General features: G+C 41.4%; 1 protein-coding gene across 1 annotated transcript in view; it reads left to right on the forward strand.

The window, feature by feature from the left end:
* The window catches only part of TOGARAM1 (TOG array regulator of axonemal microtubules 1), a 334226-nt gene that overhangs the window by 268533 nt on the left and 44291 nt on the right, over positions 1 to 21402 (forward strand). Inside the window, 2 exon segments of the mRNA XM_053697849.1 lie at positions 2953 to 3111; positions 18785 to 18911. Coding sequence (XP_053553824.1) covers positions 2953 to 3111; positions 18785 to 18911 — 286 coding nt within the window.

Consider the following 21402-nt stretch of genomic DNA (forward strand, 5'->3'; position numbering starts at 1 on the left):
GGGATTACTCAAAGATATCTCACTTAATATCTTTAAACCGATTATACGACACTCTCTGACATGGTGGACAGATCACCATCGTTTAGTTCAGGGGGCTTCTTTGTTCTTCCGACCTGGACTATAATCTCAACAGATGCAAGTCTTACAGGTTGGGGAGCTGTGTGGGGGTATCTGACGACACAAGGGGTTTGGGAATCTCAGGAGGTGAGATTTCCGATCAATATTTTTGAACTCCGTGCAATTTCAGAGCTCTTCAGTCTTGGCCTCTTCTGAAGAGAGAGTTGTTCATTTGTTTTCAGATAGACAATGTCACAACTGTGGCATACATCAATCATCAAGGAGGGACTCACAGTCCTCTGGCTATGAAAGAAGTATCTCGAATTTTGGTTTGGGCGGAATCCAGCTCCTGTCTAATCTTTGCGGTTCATATCCCAGGTATGGACAATTGGAAAGCGGATTATCTCAGTCGCCAAACGTTGCACCTGGGCGAATGGTCTTCACCCAGAGGTATTTCCTCAGATTGTTCAAATGTGGGAACTCCCAGAAATAGATCTGATGGCTTCTCATCTAAACAAGAAACTTCCCTGGTATCTGTCCGGATCCAGGGATCCTCGGGCGGCGGCAGTGGATGCATTATCTCTTCCTTAAAAGTGTCATCCTGCCTATATCTTTCCGCCTCTAGTTCTTCTTCCAAGGGTATTCTCCAATATTCTAAGGAATGCTCGTTTGTCCTGCTGGTAGCTCCAGCATGGCCTCACAGGTTTTGGTATGCGGATCTTGTCCGGATGACCTCTTGCCAGCTGTGGACTCTTCCGTTAAGACCAGTCTTCTGTCTCAAGGTTCTTTTTTCCATCAGGATCTCAAAACCTTAATTTTAAGGTGTGGAGTTTGAACGCTTGATTCTTGGTCAAAGAGGTTTCTCTGACTCTGTGATTGATACTATGTGACAGGCTCGTAAATCTGTATCTAGAGAGATATATTATAGAGTCTGGAAGACTTATATTTCTTCAGGATGGTTTAGATAAAGGTTTGTCCGCAAGTTTCTTGAAAGACAAATCTCTGCTCTTTCTGTTCTTTTTCACAGAAGGATTGCTAATCTTCCTGATATTCATTGTTTTGTACAAGCTTTGGTTCGTATAAAACCTGTCATTCAGTCAATTTCTCCTCCTTGGAGTTTGAATTTGGTTCTGGGGGCTCTTCAAGCTCCTCCTTTTGAACCCATGCATTCTTTGGTCATTATATTACTTTCTTGGAAAGTTTTGTTTCTTTTGGCCATCTCTTCTGCCAGAAGAGTCTCTGAATTATCTACTCTTTTTTGTGAGTCTCCTTTTCTGATTTTGCATCAGGATAAGGCGGTGCTGCAAACTTCTTTTGAATTTTTTACCTAAGGTTGTGAATTCTAACAACATTAGTAGAGAAATTGTGGTTCCTTCATTATGTCCTAATCCTATGAATTCTAAGGAGAAATCATTGCATTCTTTGGATGCTGTTAGAGCTTTGTAATATTATGTTGAAGCTATTAAGTCTTTCCGAAAGACTTCTAGTCTATTTGTCATCTTTTCCGGTTCTAGAAAAGATCAGAAAGCTTCTGCCATTTCTTTGGCATCTTGGTTGAAATCTTTATTTCATCATGCCTATGTTGGGTCGGGTAACACTCCGCCTCAAAGGATTACAGCTCATTCTACTAGGTTAGTTTCTACTTCCTGGGCGTTTAAGAATGAAGCTTCGGTTGATCAGATTTGCAAAACAGCAACTTGGTCCTCTTTGCATACTTTTACTAAATTCTACCATTTTGATGCGTTTTCTTCTTCTGAAGCAGTTTTTGGTAGAAACGTACTTCAGGCAGTGGTTTCAGTTTGAATCTTCTGCTTATGTTTTTTCATTAAAAATTTTATTCTGGGTGTGGATTATTTTCAGCAGGAATTGGCTGTCTTTATTTTATCCCTCCCTCTCTAGTGACTCTTGTGTGGAAAGATCCACATCTTGGGTAATCATTATCCCATACGTCACTAGCTCATGGACTCTTGCTAATTACATGAAAGAAAACATAATTTATGTAAGAACTTACCTGATAAATTCATTTCTTTCATATTAGCAAGAGTCCATGAGGCCCGCCCTTTTTTGTGGTGGTTTTGATTTTTTTGTATAAAGCACAATTATTCCAATTCCTTATTTTATATGCTTTCGCACTTTTTTCTTATCACCCCACTTCTTGGCTATTCGTTAAACTGAATTGTGGGTGTGGTGAGGGGTGTATTTATAGGCATTTTAAGGTTTGGGAAACTTTGCCCCTCCTGGTAGGAATGTATATCCCATACGTCACTAGCTCATGGACTCTTGCTAATATGAAAGAAATTAATTTATCAGGTAAGTTCTTACATAAATTATGTTTTTCAATGACTTGTTATACTAGCTGCAGAGTATAACATTTATTAGAAATTGCATTTTCAGGTTTATTTGTGTATATGAATTAGCTGGTTTTGTGCTTTTATACCACAGCCTATTACAATGGGTTGAGCTTCAGATAATATCATATCTCATTATGTTTCTTTAATGTACACAGACTAGCTCCCTTATCTTATATTTGTCTAGAAAACCAAAGCTCAATACTAAGCGAGAACAATAAAAAATTATCATTTTATTACTTACCTATCCTGCACCCCAGTGAAAGTGTAATCTCTTCTGCTGGCTGTGTTTACTTAGGCTATTCAATAGAATATACTCCAGTATAGAAACTTTCAGTATAGGTTGGGATACCACAGGCTAAATCGGTTATTTCAAATTCCAAAATAGGGGTAAAGGAGCTACTTGTAAACAATTTGAAACACTCCAGCAGGTAAAATGAATCATTGGGAACAATTTAAAGGGGAGACAATTTTTGGGTGAACTGTCCCTTTAAATGTAAGTGTATATTAACAATTCCATCTATATATAATCTGTTTTGTTTTGTAGTCACTTAAATAGTGTTGTGAGAAAATGTACAGCTCAACATCTATCTGATTTAGTGGAGAGAATGGGACCAGGACGTATTTTATCTGGAATAAAGGATATCACAGATCGGGTTCTTCCTGCTATTGTCAAGTTTGCCCAGGATGGTTCTCAGGAAACAAGGTTAGTGGCCTTCTCAGGTTGCCCATTTATTTTGAAGAAGAGAAAAATATGTGATATGTAGTTTATGCTAAAAGAGTCTCTAAATGTCCACGATTTAGTTGTGGTAGTCTTATACAAAAAATGTGTGTGTGAAGGAGCTCCTCAGTAGTGAGGCTAAAGTATACAATAATGTTTCGACAGAGATATATTATCCCAATAGTGCTGGGAAATATAAATAGGTATTGATGTGGATAAAAAGGTAGCAGTGTAACTTATAGAATGCACTGGTATTGCTAAAAGGAATATAGACCTTAAAACGGATATTGATAAAGACCACTATACGTTGTGACGGTAGAAAAGCAGCAGATAGCAACTAAGGTATTAGCTAATGATTGGATGTATTACATTTATAATACAAGACGACTATGTGGAATAAATCACAAAATATAGTAACTAACAAATCATAAGGAACTTTACAGATTATAAATAGCAACATGAGTGACGATCATAAAAGTGAGTGACTAACAAAACATAGCAGGGTTAGTGACTAACAAAAAATGGCAGCGGTTAAAGGCTGCTAAATATAGTGGAAGTAAAAAAGCTGCAGATAACACCGGGTGTATTATATAATATTTGGATATATGTATAAAAGTTATAATACAAAACAGCAGTAAAAAATAATTTGCAACATAAGTTATTAGCAAATTGTAAGAAACTTGCAAAAAGATAGCGTGAGTGACTAGCAGACAATTGGAGAACTTACAGGCTATAATGATTTATGAAATGGGTAGATGTGAATGCATTCAAATACCAAAAGAGAAAAGCTACAATAATTTGGAAATATGCAGATATATTAAAAAACATAATTTATGCTTACCTGATAAATTTATTTCTCTTGTAGTGTATCCAGTCCACGGATCATCCATTACTTGTGGGATATTCTCCTCCCCAACAGGACGTTGCAAGAGGATCACCCACAGCAGAGCTGCTATATAGCTCCTCCCCTCACTGTCATATCCAGTCATTCGACCGAAACAAATCGAGAAAGGAGAAACCATAGGGTGCAGTGGTGACTGAAGTTTAATTAAAATTTAGACCTGCCTTAAAAGGACAGGGCGGGCCGTGGACTGGATACACTACAAGAGAAATACATTTATCAGGTAAGCATAAATTATGTTTCTCTTGTTAAGTGTATCCAGTCCACGGATCATCCATTACTTATGGGATATATTCTCCTTCCCAACAGGAAGTTGCAAGAGTCCACCCACAGCAAAGCTGCTATATAGCTCCTCCCCCAACTGCCATTACCAGTCATTCTCTTACAAGTCTCAACATAGATAGGAGGTCGTGAGAGTCTGTGGTTTTTTATACTTAGTTTATTTCTTCAATCAAAAGTTTGTTATTTTTAAATGGCACCGGAGTGTGCTGTTTATCTCAGGCAGTATTTGGAAGAAGAATCTGCCTGCGTTTTTTCTATGATCTTAGCAGACGTAACTAAGATCCAGTTGCTGTTCTCACACATTCTGAGGAGTAAGGTACTTCAGAGGGGGAATGGCGTGCAGGTTTTCCTGCAAATAAGGTATGTGCAGTAAAATATTTTTCTAAGGAATGGAATTGACTAAGAAAATACTGCTGATACCGAAGTAATGTAAGTACAGCCTTTAAATGCAGTGAAAGCGACTGGTACCAGGCTGATTGATAGAGATATATGCTAAGGTATGTGCAGTAATATATTTTTCTAAGGAATGGAATTGACTAAGAAAATACTGCTGATACCGAAGTAATGTAAGTAAAGCCTTAAATGCAGTGATAGCGACTGGATCAGGCTTATTAATAGACATACATACTCTTATAAGAATGTGTTTTAAAACGTTTGCTGGCATGTTTAATCGTTTTTTAACATATGTTTGGTGATAAAACTTATTGGGGCCTAATTTTTCCACATGGCTGGCTTAAATTTTGCATAGAAACAGTTATAGGGAAGGTAATCCACAGCTCAGCTGTGGCAGTTTTGTTGTGTCTGTTTAAAAAAATGACGTTTTTTTTTTTTTTTTTAATCTGTTTTTTGCATTAAGGGGTTAATCATCCATTTGCAAGTGGGTGCAATGCTCTGTTAACTTATTACATGTACTGTAAAAATTTCGTTTGATTTACTGCCTTTTTTCACTGTTTTTCAAATTTTGACAAAATTTGTTTCTCTTAAAGGCACAGTAACGTTTGTTATATTTGCTTGTTAACTTGATTTAAAGTGTTTTCCAAGCTTACTAGTCTCTTTATTAGTTCTAACATGTCTAACATAGAGGAGGCTCTGTGTTTATTATGTTTAAAGCCATGGTGGAACCCCATTTTAGAATGTGTACCAGATGTACTGATTTCATGTTAAACAATAAAGATCATTTTTTGTATTTAAAAACATTATCACCAGAGGATTCTGTCGAGGGGGAAGTTATGCCGACTAACTCTCCCCACGTGTCAGACCCTTTGACTCCCGCTTTAGGGACTCACGCTCAAATGGCGCCAAGTACATCAAGGGCACCCATAGCGTTTATTTTACCAGAGGATTCTGTCGAGGGGGAAGTTATGCCGACTAACTCTCCCCACGTGTCAGACCCTTTGACTCCCGCTCCAGGGACTCACGCTCAAATGGCGCCAAGTATATCAATGGCGCCCATAGCTTTTATTTTACAAGACATGGCAAAGGTTGTGTATAATACACTGGCAGCAGTATTAGTCAGACTACCTGAAATTAAAGGAAAGCAAAACAGCTCTGGGGGTAGATACAGAGCATACAGACGCTTTAAGAACCATGTCTGATACTACCTCACAATATGCTTAGTCTGTGGGTGATATTTGTGACTCAGGGAAGATGATTTAACCTGATTCTGATATTTCTACATTTAAAATTTATGCTTGAGAACCTCCACTTGTTGCTCAGGGAGGCTTTAGCTGCTCTGAATGAATGTGTACAATCGCAGTGCCAGAGAAATTGTGTAGACTGGATAAATAATATGCAGTGCCGGTGTGTACTTATGTTTTTCCAATACCTAAAGAGGTTTACTAAAATTTTTCATAAGGAATGGGATAGACCAGGTGTGCCGTTCTCTTCCCCTCCTATTTTTTAGAAGAATGTTTTCTAATAGTTGCCACCACACGGGACTTATGGCAGACAGTTCCTAAGGTGGAGAGAAGAGTTTCTACTCTAGCTAAGCGTACCACTACCTCTGGCGAGGACTGTTGTGCTTTTTTAGATCCAATGGATAAAAAATGTTTATTCAACAAGGTTTTATCCTGCAGCCCCTTGCACGCATTGCTCCTGTCACTGCTGCTGCGGCGTTCTGGTTTGAGTCTCTTGATGAGGCTTTACAGGCTCCATTGGATGAATATATTTGACAAGCTTAGAGCACTTAAGCTAGCCAATTCCTTTGTTTTCTGATGCCTTTGTTCCTTTGACTAGACTAACGGCTAAGAATTCTGTTTTTTACTATACTGGCGCGCAGAGCACTATGGCTTATATCATGGTCAGCTGTCGTGACTTTAATAAATAAGCTACTTAACTTCCCTTCAAGGGGCAGACCCTATTCAGGCCTAGTTTGAAGGAGATTATTACTTATATCACTGGAGGAAAAGATCATGCCCTTCCTCAGGACAGGTCCAAATCAAGGGACAAAAAGGCCTAATTTTTGTGCCTTTCGAAAATTCAAGGCAGGTGTGGCATCAACTTCCTCTAAGGCAAAATAAGAGGGAACTTTTGCTCAGTCCAGGGCGGTCTGGAGACAACCGGACCTGGAACAAAGATAAGCAGGTCAAGGAGCCTGCTGCTGCCTCTAAAACAGCATGAGGAACGGACCCCTATCTGGTAACGGATCCTATAGGGGGCAGACTTGATTCTTCGCCCAGGCGTGGGCAAGAGATGCCCAGGATCCCTGGGCATTGGAAATTATACCCCAGAGATATCTTCTGGATTTCAAAGCTTTCCCCCCCAAAAAAGGGGAGTTTTTGCCTTTCACATTTATCTGCAAACCAGATAAAGAAAGAGACATTCTTGCATTGTGTACGTGACCCATTCAGTTCCAATAGAGGAACAGGGACACAGTTTTCCTTAAATCGGTTTGTGGTTCCCAAGGAAAGGAAACCTTCAGACCTATTTTGGATCTAAAAGATCTTAAACAAATTCTTTAGAATTCTATCATTTAAGATGGAAACTATTCGTACCATCTTAACTATGATCCAGGAGAGTCAATAGAGGACTACAATGGATTTGAAGGATGCTTATCCTCACATTACGATGCATAAAGATCACCATCGGTTTTTCAGGTTTGCCTTTCTAGACAGGCATTACCAGTTTGTAGCTCTTTCCTTTGGGTTAACTACAGCCCCTAGAATCTTTATGGAGGTTCTGGTGTCACTTTGGCGGTCCTTAGGCCGCGGGGCATAGAAGTGGCCCCTTATTTAGACGACATCCTGATACAGGCGTCAAACATCCAAGTTGCCAAGTCTCATACGGACGTAGTACTGGCATTTCTGAGATCGCATGGGTGGAAAGTGAACAAGGAAAGAGTTCTCTATCCCCAATATCAAGGGTTTCCCTCCTAGGGATTCTGATAGATTTTGTAGAAATTAAAATTTACCTGACGGAGTCCAGGTTGTCAAAGTTTCTAAATTTCTGCCGTGTTCTTCATTCCATCCGCGCCCTTTGGTGGCTCAGTACATGAATGTAATCGGCTTAATGGTAGCGGCAAGGGACATAGTACCGTTTGCACGCCTACATTTCAGACCACTGCAACTATGCATGCTCAGCCAGAGGAACGGGGATTACACAGATTTGCTCTCCTGTTAAATCCGGACCAAGAAACCAGAGATTCTCTTCTCTGGTGACTATCTCGGGTCCATCTGTCCAAGGGTATGACCTTCCGCAGGTCAGATGGGACAATTGTTACAACAGATGCCAGCCTTTTAGGTTGGGATACAGTCTGGAACTCCCTGAAGGCTCAGGGATAGTGGACTCAGGAGGAGACCCTCCTTCTAATGAATATTCTGGAACTGGGAGCGATATTCCATGCTCTTCAGACTTGGCCTCAGTTAGCAACTCTGAGGTACATCATATTTCAGTCGGACAATATCACGACTGTGGCTTACATCAACCATCAAGGGGGAACAGAAGTTCCCTAGCAATGTTAGAAGTCTTAAAATAATTCACTGGACAGAGACTCACTCTTGTCTAAAAGCTATCCCTATCCCAGGAGAACTGGGAGGCAGATTTTCTAAGTCGTCAGACTTTTCATCCGGGGGAGTGGGAATTCCCTCCGGAGGGGTTTGCACAAGATCAAGCAGGAGAGTGCTTTGGTGCTTTTGACAGCGCCTGCGTGGCCACGCAGGACCTGGTATGCAGATCTGGTGGACATGTCATCCTTTCCACCACGGTCTCTGCTTCTGAGACAGGACCCTCTACCTCAGGGTCTTTTCAACCATCTAAATATAACTAATCTGAGATGGACTGCCTGGAGACAGAACGCTTGATGTTATCAAAGCATGGCTTCTCCGAGTCAGTAATTGATACCTTAATACAGGCATAAAAGCCTGTCTCTAGGAAAATTTAACATAAGATATGGTGTAAATATCTTATTGCTATGAATCCAAGGGTTACTCATGGAGTAAAGTCTGGATTCCCAGGATATTATCTTTTCTCCAAGATGATTTTGAGAAAAGGGTTGTCAGCTAGTTCTTTAAAAGGACAGATTTCTACTCTGTCTATTCTTTTGCACAAGCGTCTGGCAGGTATTCTAGACGTTCAGGCATTTGGTCAGGCTTTGGTTAGAACCAAGCCTGTGGTTAAAAATGTTGCTCCGCCATGGAGCTTAAAGCTGGTTCTTAAGGTTCTTCAAGGAGTTCCATTTGAACCTTTTCATTCCATAGATATCAAACTTCTATCTTGGAAAGTTCCTTTTTGGTAGCTATTTCCTCGGCTCATAGAGTCTCCGAGTTATCTGCGTTGCAATGTGATTCTCCTTATCTGGTTCTCCGTACGGATAAGGTAGTCCTGTGTACCAACCTGGGTTTTTACCTAAGGTGGTATCTAACAAGAATATCACTCAAGAGATTGTTGTTCCATTCTTGTATCCTAATCCTTCTTCAAAGAAGGAACGTCTATTACACAATTTGGACGTGGTTCGTGTTTTAAAGTTTTACTTACAAGCTACTACAGATTTTCATCAAACATTCACCTTGTTTGTTGTCTATTCTGGACAGAGGAGAGGTCAAAGGACTTCAGCAACCTCTCTGTCTTTTTGGTTAAAAAGCATAATTCATTTAGCTTATGAGACTGCTGGACAGCAGCCTCCTGAAGAGATTACAGCTCATTCTACTAGAGCTGTGGTTTTCACTTGGGCCTTTTTTAAATGTGGCTTCTGTTGAACAGATTACAAGACGGAGTCTTGGTCTGCGTTTCATACTTTTTCAAATTTAACAAATTTGATACCTTGCTTCTTCGGAGGCTATTTTTGGGAGAAAGGGTTTTTTACAGGCAGTGGTAACTTCCGTTTAAGTACCTGCCTTGTCCCTCCCATCATCCGTGTACTTTAGCTTTGGTATTGGTATCCCATAAGTAATGGATGATCCGTGGACTGGATACACTTAACAAGAGAAAACATAATTTATGCTTACCTGATAAATTTATTTCTCTTGTAGTGTATCCAGTCCACGGCCCGCCCTGTCACTTTAAGGCAGGTAATTTTTCCATTAAACTACAGTCACCACTGCACCCTATGGTTTTCCTTTCTCTGCATGTTTTCGGTCGAATGACTGGTAATGGCAGTTAGGGGAGGAGCTATATAGCAGCTTTGCTGTGGGTGGACTCTTGCAACTTCCTGTTGGGAAGGAGAATATATCCCATAAGTAATGGATGATCCGTGGACTGGATACACTACAAGAGAAATAAATTTATCAGGTAAGCATAAATTATGTTTTTCTCTTGTTAAGTGTATTCAGTCCACGGATCATCCATTACTTGTGGGATACCAATACCAAAGCTAAGTACACGGATGATGGGAGGGACAAGGCAGGAACTTAAACGGAAGGAACCACTGCCTGTAGAACCTTTCTCCCAAAAACAGCCTCCGAAGAAGCAAAAGTATCAAATTTGTAAAATTTTGAAAAGGTATGAAGCGAAGACCAAGTCGCAGCCTTGCAAATCTGTTCAACAGAGGCCTCATTTTTAAAGGCCCAGGTGGAAGCCACAGCTCTAGTAGAATGAGCTGTAATTCTTTCAGGGGGCTGCTGTCCAGCAGTCTCATACTCTAAACGGATTATACTCCGAAGCCAAAAGGAAAGAGAGGTTGCCGAGGCCTTTTGACCTCTCCTCTGTCCAGAGTAAACAACAAACAGGTTAGATGTTTGACGAAATCTTTAGTAGCCTGCAAGTAAAATTTCAATGCACGGACTACGTCTAGATTATGCAAAAGACGTTCCTTCTTTGAAGAAGGATTAGGGCATAATGACGGAACAACAATCTCTTGATTGATATTCTTGTTAGAAACCACCTTGGGTAAAAACCCAGGTTTTGTACCCAGAACTACTTTATCTGAATGAAAGATCAGATAAGGAGAATCACAATGTAAGGCAGATAACTCCGAGACTCTTCGAGCCGAGGAAATAGCCATCAGAAAAAGAACTTTCCATGATAGAAGTTTGATATCAATAGAATGAAGGGGTTCAAACGGAACCCCTTGAAGAACTTTAAGAACCAAGTTTAAGCTCCATGGGGGAGCAACAGGTTTAAACACAGGCTTAATTCTAACTAAAGCCTGACAAAATGCCTGAACGTCTGGAACTTCTGCCAGAAGCTTGTGTAAAAGAATAGACAGAGCAGAAATCTGCCCTTTTAAAGAGCTAGCTGATAATCCTTTATCCAAACCCTCTTGGAGGAAGGACAATATTCTAGGAATCCTAACTCTACTCCATGAGTAATTCTTGGATTCACACCAATGAAGATTTTTACGCCATATCTTGTGGTAAATCTTCCTGGTGACAGGCTTTCGTGCCTGTATTAAGGTATCAATTACTGACTCGGAGAAGCCACGCTTTGATAGAATCAAGCGTTCAATCTCCATGCAGTCAGTCTCAGAGAAAGTAGATTCGGATGATTGAAAGGACCTTGTATTAGAAGGTCTTGTCTCAGAGGCAGAGTCAATGGTGGAAAGGATGACATGTCCACTAGGTCTGCATACCAGGTCCTGCGGGGCCACGCAGGCGCTATCAATATCACCGATGCTCTTTCCTGTTTGATCTTGGCAATCAGACGAGGGAGCAGAGGAAACGGTGGAAACACATAAGCCAGGTTGAAGAACCAAGGCGCTGCTAGAGCATCTATTAGTGCCGCTTCTGGGTCCCTGGACCTGGATCCGTAACAAGGAAGCTTGGCGTTCTGGCGAGACGCCATGAGATCCAGTTCTGGTTTGCCCCAACGGAGAACCAATTGAGCAAACACCTCCGGATGGAATTCCCACTCCCCCGGATGAAAAGTCTGACGACTTAGAAAATCCGCCTCCCAGTTCTCTACCCCTGGGATATGGATCGCTGACAGGTGGCAAGAGTGAGTCTCTGCCCAGCGAATTATCTTGGAGACTTCTGACATCGCTAGGGAACTCCTGGTTCCCCCTTGATGGTTGATGTAAGCCACAGTCGTGATGTTGTCCGACTGAAATCTGATGAACCTCAGTTTTGCTAACTGAGGCCAAGCTAGAAGAGCATTGAATATTGCTCTTAACTCCATAATATTTATTGGGAGGAGTTTCTCCTCCTGAGTCCATGAACCCTGAGCCTTCAGGGAGTTCCAGACTGCACCCCAACCTAGAAGGCTGGCGTCTGTTGTTACAATGGTCCAATCTGGCCTGCGAAAGGTCATACCTTTGGACAGATGGACCCGAGATAACCACCAGAGAAGAGAAGCTCTGGTTTCCTGGTCCAGATTTAGTAGAGGGGACAAATCTGTGTAATCCCCATTCCACTGACTGAGCATGCATAGTTGCAGCGGTCTAAGATGCAGGCGTGCAAATGGCACTATGTCCATCGCCGCTACCATTAAGCCGATTACTTCCATGCACTGAGCCACCGTGGGGCGCGGAATGGAGTGAAGAACACGGCAAGCATTTAGAAGTTTTGATAACCTGGACTCCGTCAGGTAAATTTGAAAGCTTGACGCCTGTATCAGGATGTCGTCTAGGTAAGTAGCCACCGCTATGCCTCGCGGTCTTAGAATCGCCAGAAGTGAGCCCAGAACCTTTGTAAAAATTCTTGGGGCTGTAGCCAACCCGAATGGGAGAGCTACGAATTGGTAATGCCTGTCTAGAAAGGCAAACCTCAGGAACCGGTGATGATTCTTGTGAATCGGAATGTGAAGGTAGGCATCCTTTAAGTCCACTGTGGTCATGTACTGACCCTCTTGGATCATGGGTAAGATGGTTCGAATAGTTTCCATCTTGAATGATGGAACTCTGAGGAATTTGTTTAGGATCTTTAAATCCAAAATTGGTCTGAAGGTCCCTCTTTTTTGGGAACCACAAACAGATTTGAATAAAATCCCTGTCCTTGTTCCGTCCTCGGAACTGGATGGATCACTCCCATTACAAGGAGGTCTTGCACGCAGCTTAGGAATGCCTCTTTCTTTATCTGGTTTGCAGATAATCTTGAAAGGTGAAATCTCCCTTGTGGGGGAGAAGCTTTGAAGTCCAGAAGATATCCCTGAGATATGATCTCCAATGCCCAGGGATCCTGAACATCTCTTGCCCACGCCTGGGCGAAGAAAGAGAGTCTGCCCCCTACTAGATCCGTTGTCGGATAGGGGGCCGCACCTTCATGCTGTCTTGGAGGCAGCAGCAGGCTTTCTGGCCTGCTTGCCCTTGTTCCAGGACTGGTTAGGTTTCCAGGCCTGCTTAGGTTGAGCAAAAGTTCCCTCTTGTTTTGAAGTAGAGGGAGCTGATCCTGCACCTGCCTTGAAATTTCGAAAGGCACGAAAATTAGACTGTTTGGCCCTTGATTTGGCCCTGTCCTGAGGAAGGGTATGACCCTTACCTCCAGTAATGTCAGCAATAATTTCCTTCAAACCAGGCCCGAATAAGGTCTGCCCCTTGAAAGGAATGTTGAGTAATTTAGACTTTGAAGTCACATCAGCTGACCAGGATTTAAGCCATAGCGCCCTACGCGCCTGGATGGCAAATCCTGAATTCTTACCTGTTAGTTTAGTCAAATGAACAATGGCATCAGAAACAAAAGAGTTAGCTAGCTTAAGTGTTCTAAGATTGTCAATAATTTCAGTCAATGGAGCTGTATGGATGGCCTCTTCCAGGGCCTCAAACCAGAACGCCGCCGCAGCAGTGACAGGCACAATGCATGCAAGGGGCTGTAAAATAAAACCTTGTTGAATAAACATTTTCTTAAGGTAACCCTCTAATTTTTTATCCATTGGGTCTGAAAAAGCACAACTGTCCTCAACCGGGATAGTGGTACGCTTTGCTAAAGTAGAAACTGCTCCCTCCACCTTAGGGACTGTCTGCCATAAGTCCCGTGTAGTGTCATCTATTGGAAACATTTTTCTAAATATAGGAGGTGGGGAAAAAGGCACACCAGGTCTATCCCACTCCTTACTAATGATTTCTGTAAGCCATTTAGGTATTGGAAAAACATCAGTACTCACCGGCACTGCATAGTATTTATCCAGCCTACACAATTTCTCTGGCACTGCATTTGTGTCACAGTCATTCAGAGCAGCTAATACCTCCACAAGCAATACACGGATGTTCTCCAGCTTAAATTTAAAATTAGAAATCTCTGAATCGGGTCTCCCTGATTCAGAGACGTCACCCACAGACTGAAGCTCTCCGTCCTCATGTTCTGCATATTGTGACGCAGTATCAGACATGGCTCTTACAGCATCTACGCGCTCTGTATCTCGTCTAACCCCAGAGCTATCGCGCTTGCCTCTTAATTCAGGCAGTCTGGCTAATACCTGTGACAGGGTATTATTCATGATTGCATCGCTATGGGCATCCCTGATGTACTTGGCGCCATATTAGCGTGCGTCCCTCGAGCGGGAGGCGAAGGGTCCGACACGTGGGGAGAGTTAGTCGGCATAACTTCCCCCTCGACAGACCCCTCTGGTGACAATTCTTTTATAGATAAAGACTGATTTTTACTGTTTAAGGTGAAATCAATACATTTAGTACACATTCTCCTATGGGGCTCCACCATGGCTTTTAAACATAATGAACAAGTAGTTTCCTCTGTGTCAGACATGTTTATATAGACTAGCAATGAGACTAGCAAGCTTGGAAAACACTTTAAACCAAGTTAACAAGCAATGTAAAAAACGTTACTGTGCCTTTAAGAGAAACAAATTTAGCAAAATTTGAAATAACAGTGAAAAAAGGCAGTTACACTAACAAAATTTTTACAGTGTATGTAACTAGTTAGCAGAGCATTGCACCCACTTGCAAATGGATGATTAACCCCTTAATACCAAAAACGGAATAATAAATGACAAAAACGTTTTTAACACAGTCACAACAACTGCCACAGATCTACTGTGGTTGTTACCCTCCTCAAACACGACTTTTGAAGCCTTTTGAGCCCTTCAGAGATGTCCTGTATCATGCAGAAGGAAGCTGAGTGTCTCTGTCAGTAATTTTAGCTGCGCAAAAAAGCGCTAAAATAGGCCCCTCCCACTCATATTACAACAGTGGAAAGCCTCAGGAAACTGTTTCTAGTCAAAAATCAAGCCAGCCATGTGGAGAAAAAACTAGGCCCCAATAAGTTTTGTCACCAAACATATATAAAAACGATTAACATGCCAGCAAACGTTTTATATTGCACTTTTATAAGAGTATGTATCTCTGTTAATAAGCCTGATACCAGTCGCTATTAAATCACTGCATTTAGGCTTAACTTACATTAATCCGGTATCAGCAGCATTTTTCTAGCAAATTCCATCCCTAGAAATATGTTTACTGCACATACCTTATTGCAGGGAAACCTGCACGCCATTCCCCCTCTGAAGTTACCTCACTCCTCAGAATATGTGAGAACGGCAATGGATCTTAGTTACTTCTGCTAAGATCATAGAAATCACAGGCAGATTCTTCTTCTAATGCTGCCTTTGATAAAACAGTACACTCCGGTACCATTTAAAAATAACAAACTTTCTCCAACATAGGTGTGTCCGGTCCACGGCGTCATCCTTACTTGTGGGATATTCTCTTCCCCAACAGGAAATGGCAAAGAGCCCAGCAAAGCTGGTCACATGATCCCTCCTAGGCTCCGCCTACTCCAGTCATTCTCTTTGCCGTTGTACAGGCAACATCTCCACGGAGATGGCTTAGAGTTTTTTAGTGTTTAACCGATAAATATTCTGGAACTGAGAGCGATATTCAATGCTCTCAAGGCTTGGCCTCAGCTAGCGAGGGCCAAGTTCATACGGTTTCAATCAGACAACATGACAACTGTTGCGTACATCAACCATCAGGGGGGAACAAGGAGTTCCCTGGCGATGGAAGAAGTGACCAAAATCATTCTATGGGCGGAGTCTCACTCCTGCCACCTGTCGGCTATCCACATCCCAGGAGTGGAAAATTGGGAAGCGGATTTTCTGAGTCGTCAGACATTGCATCCGGGGGAGTGGGAACTCCATCCGGAAATCTTTGCCCAAGTCACTCAGCTGTGGGGCATTCCAGACATGGATCTGATGGCCTCTCGTCAGAACTTCAAAGTTCCTTGCTACGGGTCCAGATCCAGGGATCCCAAGGCGGCTCTAGTGGATGCACTAGTAGCACCTTGGACCTTCAAACTAGCTTATGTGTTCCCGCCGTTTCCTCTCATCCCCAGGCTGGTAGCCAGGATCAATCAGGAGAGGGCGTCGGTGATCTTGATAGCTCCTGCGTGGCCACGCAGGACTTGGTATGCAGATCTGGTGAATATGTCATCGGCTCCACCTTGGAAGCTACCTTTGAGACGAGACCTTCTTGTTCAGGGTCCGTTCGAACATCCGAATCTGGTTTCACTCCAGCTGACTGCTTGGAGATTGAACGCTTGATCTTATCGAAGCGAGGGTTCTCAGATTCTGTTATCGATACTCTTGTTCAGGCCAGAAAGCCTGTAACTAGAAAGATTTACCACAAAATTTGGAAAAAATATATCTGTTGGTGTGAATCTAAAGGATTCCCTTGGGACAAGGTTAAGATTCCTAGGATTCTATCCTTCCTTCAAGAAGGATTGGACAAAGGACTATCTGCAAGTTCCCTGAAGGGACAGATTTCTGCCTTGTCTGTGTTACTTCACAAAAAGCTGGCCGCTGTGCCAGATGTTCAAGCCTTTGTTCAGGCTCTGGTTAGAATTAAGCCTGTTTACAAACCTTTGACTCCTCCTTGGAGTCTCAATTTAGTTCTTTCAGTTCTTCAGGGGGTTCCGTTTGAACCCTTGCATTCCGTTGATATTAAGATATTATCTTGGAAAGTTTTGTTTTTAGTTGCAATTTCTTCTGCTAGAAGAGTTTCAGAATTATCTGCTCTGCAGTGTTCTCCTCCTTATCTGGTGTTCCATGCAGATAAGGTGGTTTTACGTACTAAACCTGGTTTTCTTCCAAAAGTTGTTTCTAATAAAAACATTAACCAGGAGATTATCGTACCTTCTCTGTGTCCGAAACCAGTTTCAAAGAAGGAACGTTTGTTGCACAATTTGGATGTTGTTCGCGCTCTAAAATTCTATTTAGATGCTACAAAGGATTTTAGACAAACATCTTCCTTGTTTGTTGTTTATTCCGGTAAAAGGAGAGGGCAAAAAGCAACTTCTACCTCTCTCTCTTTTTGGATTAAAAGCATCATCAGATTGGCTTACGAGACTGCCGGACGGCAGCCTCCCGAAAGAATCACAGCTCATTCCACTAGGGCTGTGGCTTCCACATGGGCCTTCAAGAACGAGGCTTCTGTTGATCAGATATGTAGGGCAGCGACTTGGTCTTCACTGCACACTTTTACCAAATTTTACAAGTTTGATACTTTTGCTTCTTCTGAGGCTATTTTTGGGAGAAAGGTTTTGCAAGCCGTGGTGCCTTCCATTTAGGTGACCTGATTTGCTCCCTCCCTTCATCCGTGTCCTAAAGCTTTGGTATTGGTTCCCACAAGTAAGGATGACGCCGTGGACCGGACACACCTATGTTGGAGAAAACAGAATTTATGTTTACCTGATAAATTACTTTCTCCAACGGTGTGTCCGGTCCACGGCCCGCCCTGGTTTTTTTAATCAGGTCTGATAATTTATTTTCTTTAACTACAGTCACCACGGTACCATATGGTTTCTCCTATGCAAATATTCCTCCTTAACGTCGGTCGAATGACTGGGGTAGGCGGAGCCTAGGAGGGATCATGTGACCAGCTTTGCTGGGCTCTTTGCCATTTCCTGTTGGGGAAGAGAATATCCCACAAGTAAGGATGACGCCGTGGACCGGACACACCGTTGGAGAAAGTAATTTATCAGGTAAACATAAATTCTGTTTTTGATTGAAGTTAAGAAACTAACTATAATACACCACACTCCTCTTACTACATCCATCTTTGTTGAGTGTTGCAAGAGAATGACTGGATATGACAGTGAGGGGAGGAGCTATATAGCAGCTCTGCGGTGGGTGATCCTCTTGCAACGTCCTGTTGGGGAGGAGAATATCCCACAAGTAATGGATGATCCGTGGACTGGATACACTTAACAAGAGAAATTAAATTTTATATTTTACGGCATAAAAACTAAGCTGATAAATGTAAAACTTATCAGCTTAGTTTTTATGCCGCTATCTTTTTGCAAGTTTCTTACAATTTGCTAATAACTTATGTTGCAAATTATTTTTTACTGCCGTTTTGTATTATAACCTTTATACATATATCCAAATATTATATAATACACCCGGTGTTATCTGCAGCTTTTTTACTTCCACTATATTTAGCAGCCTTTAACCGCTGCCATTTTTTGTTAGTCACTAACCCTGCTATTTTATGATCGTCACTCACGTTGCTATTTATAATCTGTAAAGTTCCTTATGATTTGTTAGTTACTATATATTGCAATTTATTCCACATAGTCGTCTTGTATTATAAATGTAATACATCCAATCATTAGATAATACCTTAGTTGCTATCTGCTGCTTTTCTACCGTCACAACGTATAGTGGTCTTTATCAATATCCGTTTTAAGGTCTGTATTCCTTTTAGCAATACCAGTGTATTCTATAAGTTACACTGCTACCTTTTTATCCACATCAATACCTATTTATATTTCCCAGCACTATTGGGATAATATATCTCTGTGGAAACATTATTGTATACTTTAGCCTCACTACTGAGGAGCTCCTTCACACACACGGTTTTTGCATTTACTTCTGAACAATACGGTTAGGCTATTGTTCTTTTATGAAGTGATCTTGTATACACTCCTCAATCTTTTTTGGCGCTGTCCTCTATGCATCCATGTTAGTTGTGGTAGTCTTCTCACAATTATTTAATGGGGTTTTTTTCCATTACAAGACTTATATATTGTAAATACATTCATCTTTATTTTCACTCATTTAAGTTATGCGTATATGGTATTTTGTTTGAAGTATTGAATATTTTAGATAATAAACATTGTTCCTCTTTATTATAACTAAAAAAAATTGTTATTTTAGATTCTATGGCCGGAAGATGCTTCAATTTCTTATGTCACATCCTGATTTTGATAAAATGCTGGAGAAGTATATTCCTACAAAGGATTTATCTTACCTAAAGGACTTAATTAGAAATATACAGCAAAAGGTAAGAATGAAATTCCTAATGTGCATATAATAGTTAATAAAATGATTGTTTTTGGTTTAAATCTTAATATAACTATAGCAGGATCCCACCTGCTGCTAGCTTACAAAGTGTTAAGGCGTGAAAACTAAAATAATTCTTACATAGAATGCTTGTTTTGAAACTAATATAAGAAAGGACAATTACTTTGAGAAAAAAAAACCACACCCATACCCTACAAGTTTGAGGTCACACCCTTTTATCAAGTGTAGCTTGCACATACCCTAGAAAACTTAAAAACTTGGTAAGTCCGGATTATACTTTATGCTAGCGATCCAACATTTTGTTGCATTGATAGCTTACTTTAAGTGCCCAGTTTACTAATTTAAAATATGTATTGCGGTGTCCATATCCAGTTGCTCCTTACACTTTTTGCCTTTGATAAGACCATGTACGGTGAACTGTATCTTAGCTCTCCAGCACTGCGAGATTCCTAGTAAAATTCTTAAGGCATATATTTCTCCTAGCGCAGTTATCCCTACATTTCTGTATGAAGGGAGAGACATGCACTGCATGACCAGAACAATTGATAATAGAAGTAAAGTCAACCGCAAATATGCTGGAATTCCGCAGTGTTATCAAACCCTACAGACCGGCAAAAGTTGAAATCTGTGACGTAACATGCGATCTGCTGGTCTCAATCAGCCAATAGGATTAGAGCCGCTAAAATCCTAATGGCTGTTCCAGTCAGCCAATAGGATTGAGCTCTCATCTTATTGGCTGTTTGGAACAGCCAATAGGATGAGAGCTGCTCAAATCCTATTGGCTGATTGGAACAGCCAATAGGATTTTTGCGGCTCTAATCCTATTGGCTGATTGGAACCTTTCAGCCAATAGGAATGCAAGGGACGCCATCTTGGATGACGTCACTTGCATTCAAGATCCAGTTTACAGCGGAGACCGTATTGAAGAGGAGCTCCTCGTCGGATGTCTTCAGGATAGACCCGCTCCGCGCCGGATGGATGAAGATAGAAGAGGCCGCATGGATGAAGACTTCGCCGGCTGGATGAAGATGAAAGAGGCTGTCCGGTTGAAGACTTCTTGCCTCCCGGATGAAGACTTCTTGCCGGCTGGATGGATCCTTCAAGCGGAACTTCAAAAACTGTAAGTGGATCGTCGGGGGTTAGTGTTAGGTTTATTTAAGGGTTTTTTGGGTGGGTTTTATTTTTAGAGTAGGGTCTGGGCATGTAAAAGAGCTAAATGCCCTTTTAAAGGCAATGCCCATACAAATGCCCTTTTCAGGGCAATGGGGAACTTTTTTTTAGATAGGGTTTTTTAGATAGGGTTTTTATTTGGTGGGGTTGGTTGTGTGGGTGGTGGGTTTTACTGTTGGGGGGTGTTTGTATTTTTCTTTACAGGTAAAAGAGCTGATTTCTTTGGGGTAATGCCTCGCAAAAGGCCCCTTTAAGGGCCATTGGTAGTTTATTGTAGGCTAGGGTTTTTTTTATTTTGGGGGGGCTTTTTTATTTTTATAGGGCTATTAGATTAGGTGTAATTCTTTTTTATTTTTGATACTGTGTTTTTTTTTCTCTCGTAATTTAGTGTTTTTTATTTTTTGTAACTAGCGTTTATTTTTTTTGGTTATTTAGTCATTTTTAATTGTAGTTTTAAATAATTTGAGTAGGGTTAGGGTATTTTTAATATGTAATATAGTTAATTTAATTGGTAGTTTAATGTAATTTTAGTATAATAGTTAGGGTAGGTTAATTAATAGTTTAATATAGTTTAATTTAATTCTACAGGTAAGTTTAAATAAATAGGGATGTTTAATGTAAAGTTAGTGGGTTGTTAGGTTTAGGGGTTAATAGCTTAATTTAGTTTATGGCGATGTGGGGGGCTGGCGGTTTAGGGGTTAATAGGTTTAGTTAGTGGTAGTGATGTGGGAGGCCAGGGGTTTAGGGGTTAATACGTTTAGTTGCGGTGGGGTCTGGGAGCGGCGGAATAGGGGTTAAACATTTTAGTATAGTGGCAGCGTTTAGTGACAGGATCAAAAGTTGTTAAAAAGCCGAATAGTAGTGAGTTTGATGACTGTTAGTTAACAACAGTCCGCTGCTCATTGCCCCGTACTTGGTGCGCAGCTTTTTGACGGCTTTTTTTAATAAATATGGAGATTGTATTCAGGTCCGCGGCCGCGATGTTAGGCGAGCGTATTGGTGCCGTCGAATGCAACAAAGTTGACAGCTTGATAGATATCCCCCTATATCTTGGCCCATACCCTAAGTAATACTTACAAGTGAGACCCCTTCTTCAGAGGTGCGTGGACAGAACTGCACACTCCCCTAGTTACCTAATAAAGGTAGCTCAGAGACATCACCCCTTCCCCCTCCTAGTGAAGTACAGCCAAGTAGACTCCCAAACTGCCGCCTGACAAATCTCCTCCGGCATAACATCTATTTGAAGAGCCCAGGAATTTGATACTGCCCTAGTAGAATGTGCCTTTAGCCCATCAGGTGTC

Source organism: Bombina bombina, chromosome 1 (assembly GCF_027579735.1).
Source record: "Bombina bombina isolate aBomBom1 chromosome 1, aBomBom1.pri, whole genome shotgun sequence".
Lineage (NCBI taxonomy): Eukaryota > Metazoa > Chordata > Amphibia > Anura > Bombinatoridae > Bombina > Bombina bombina.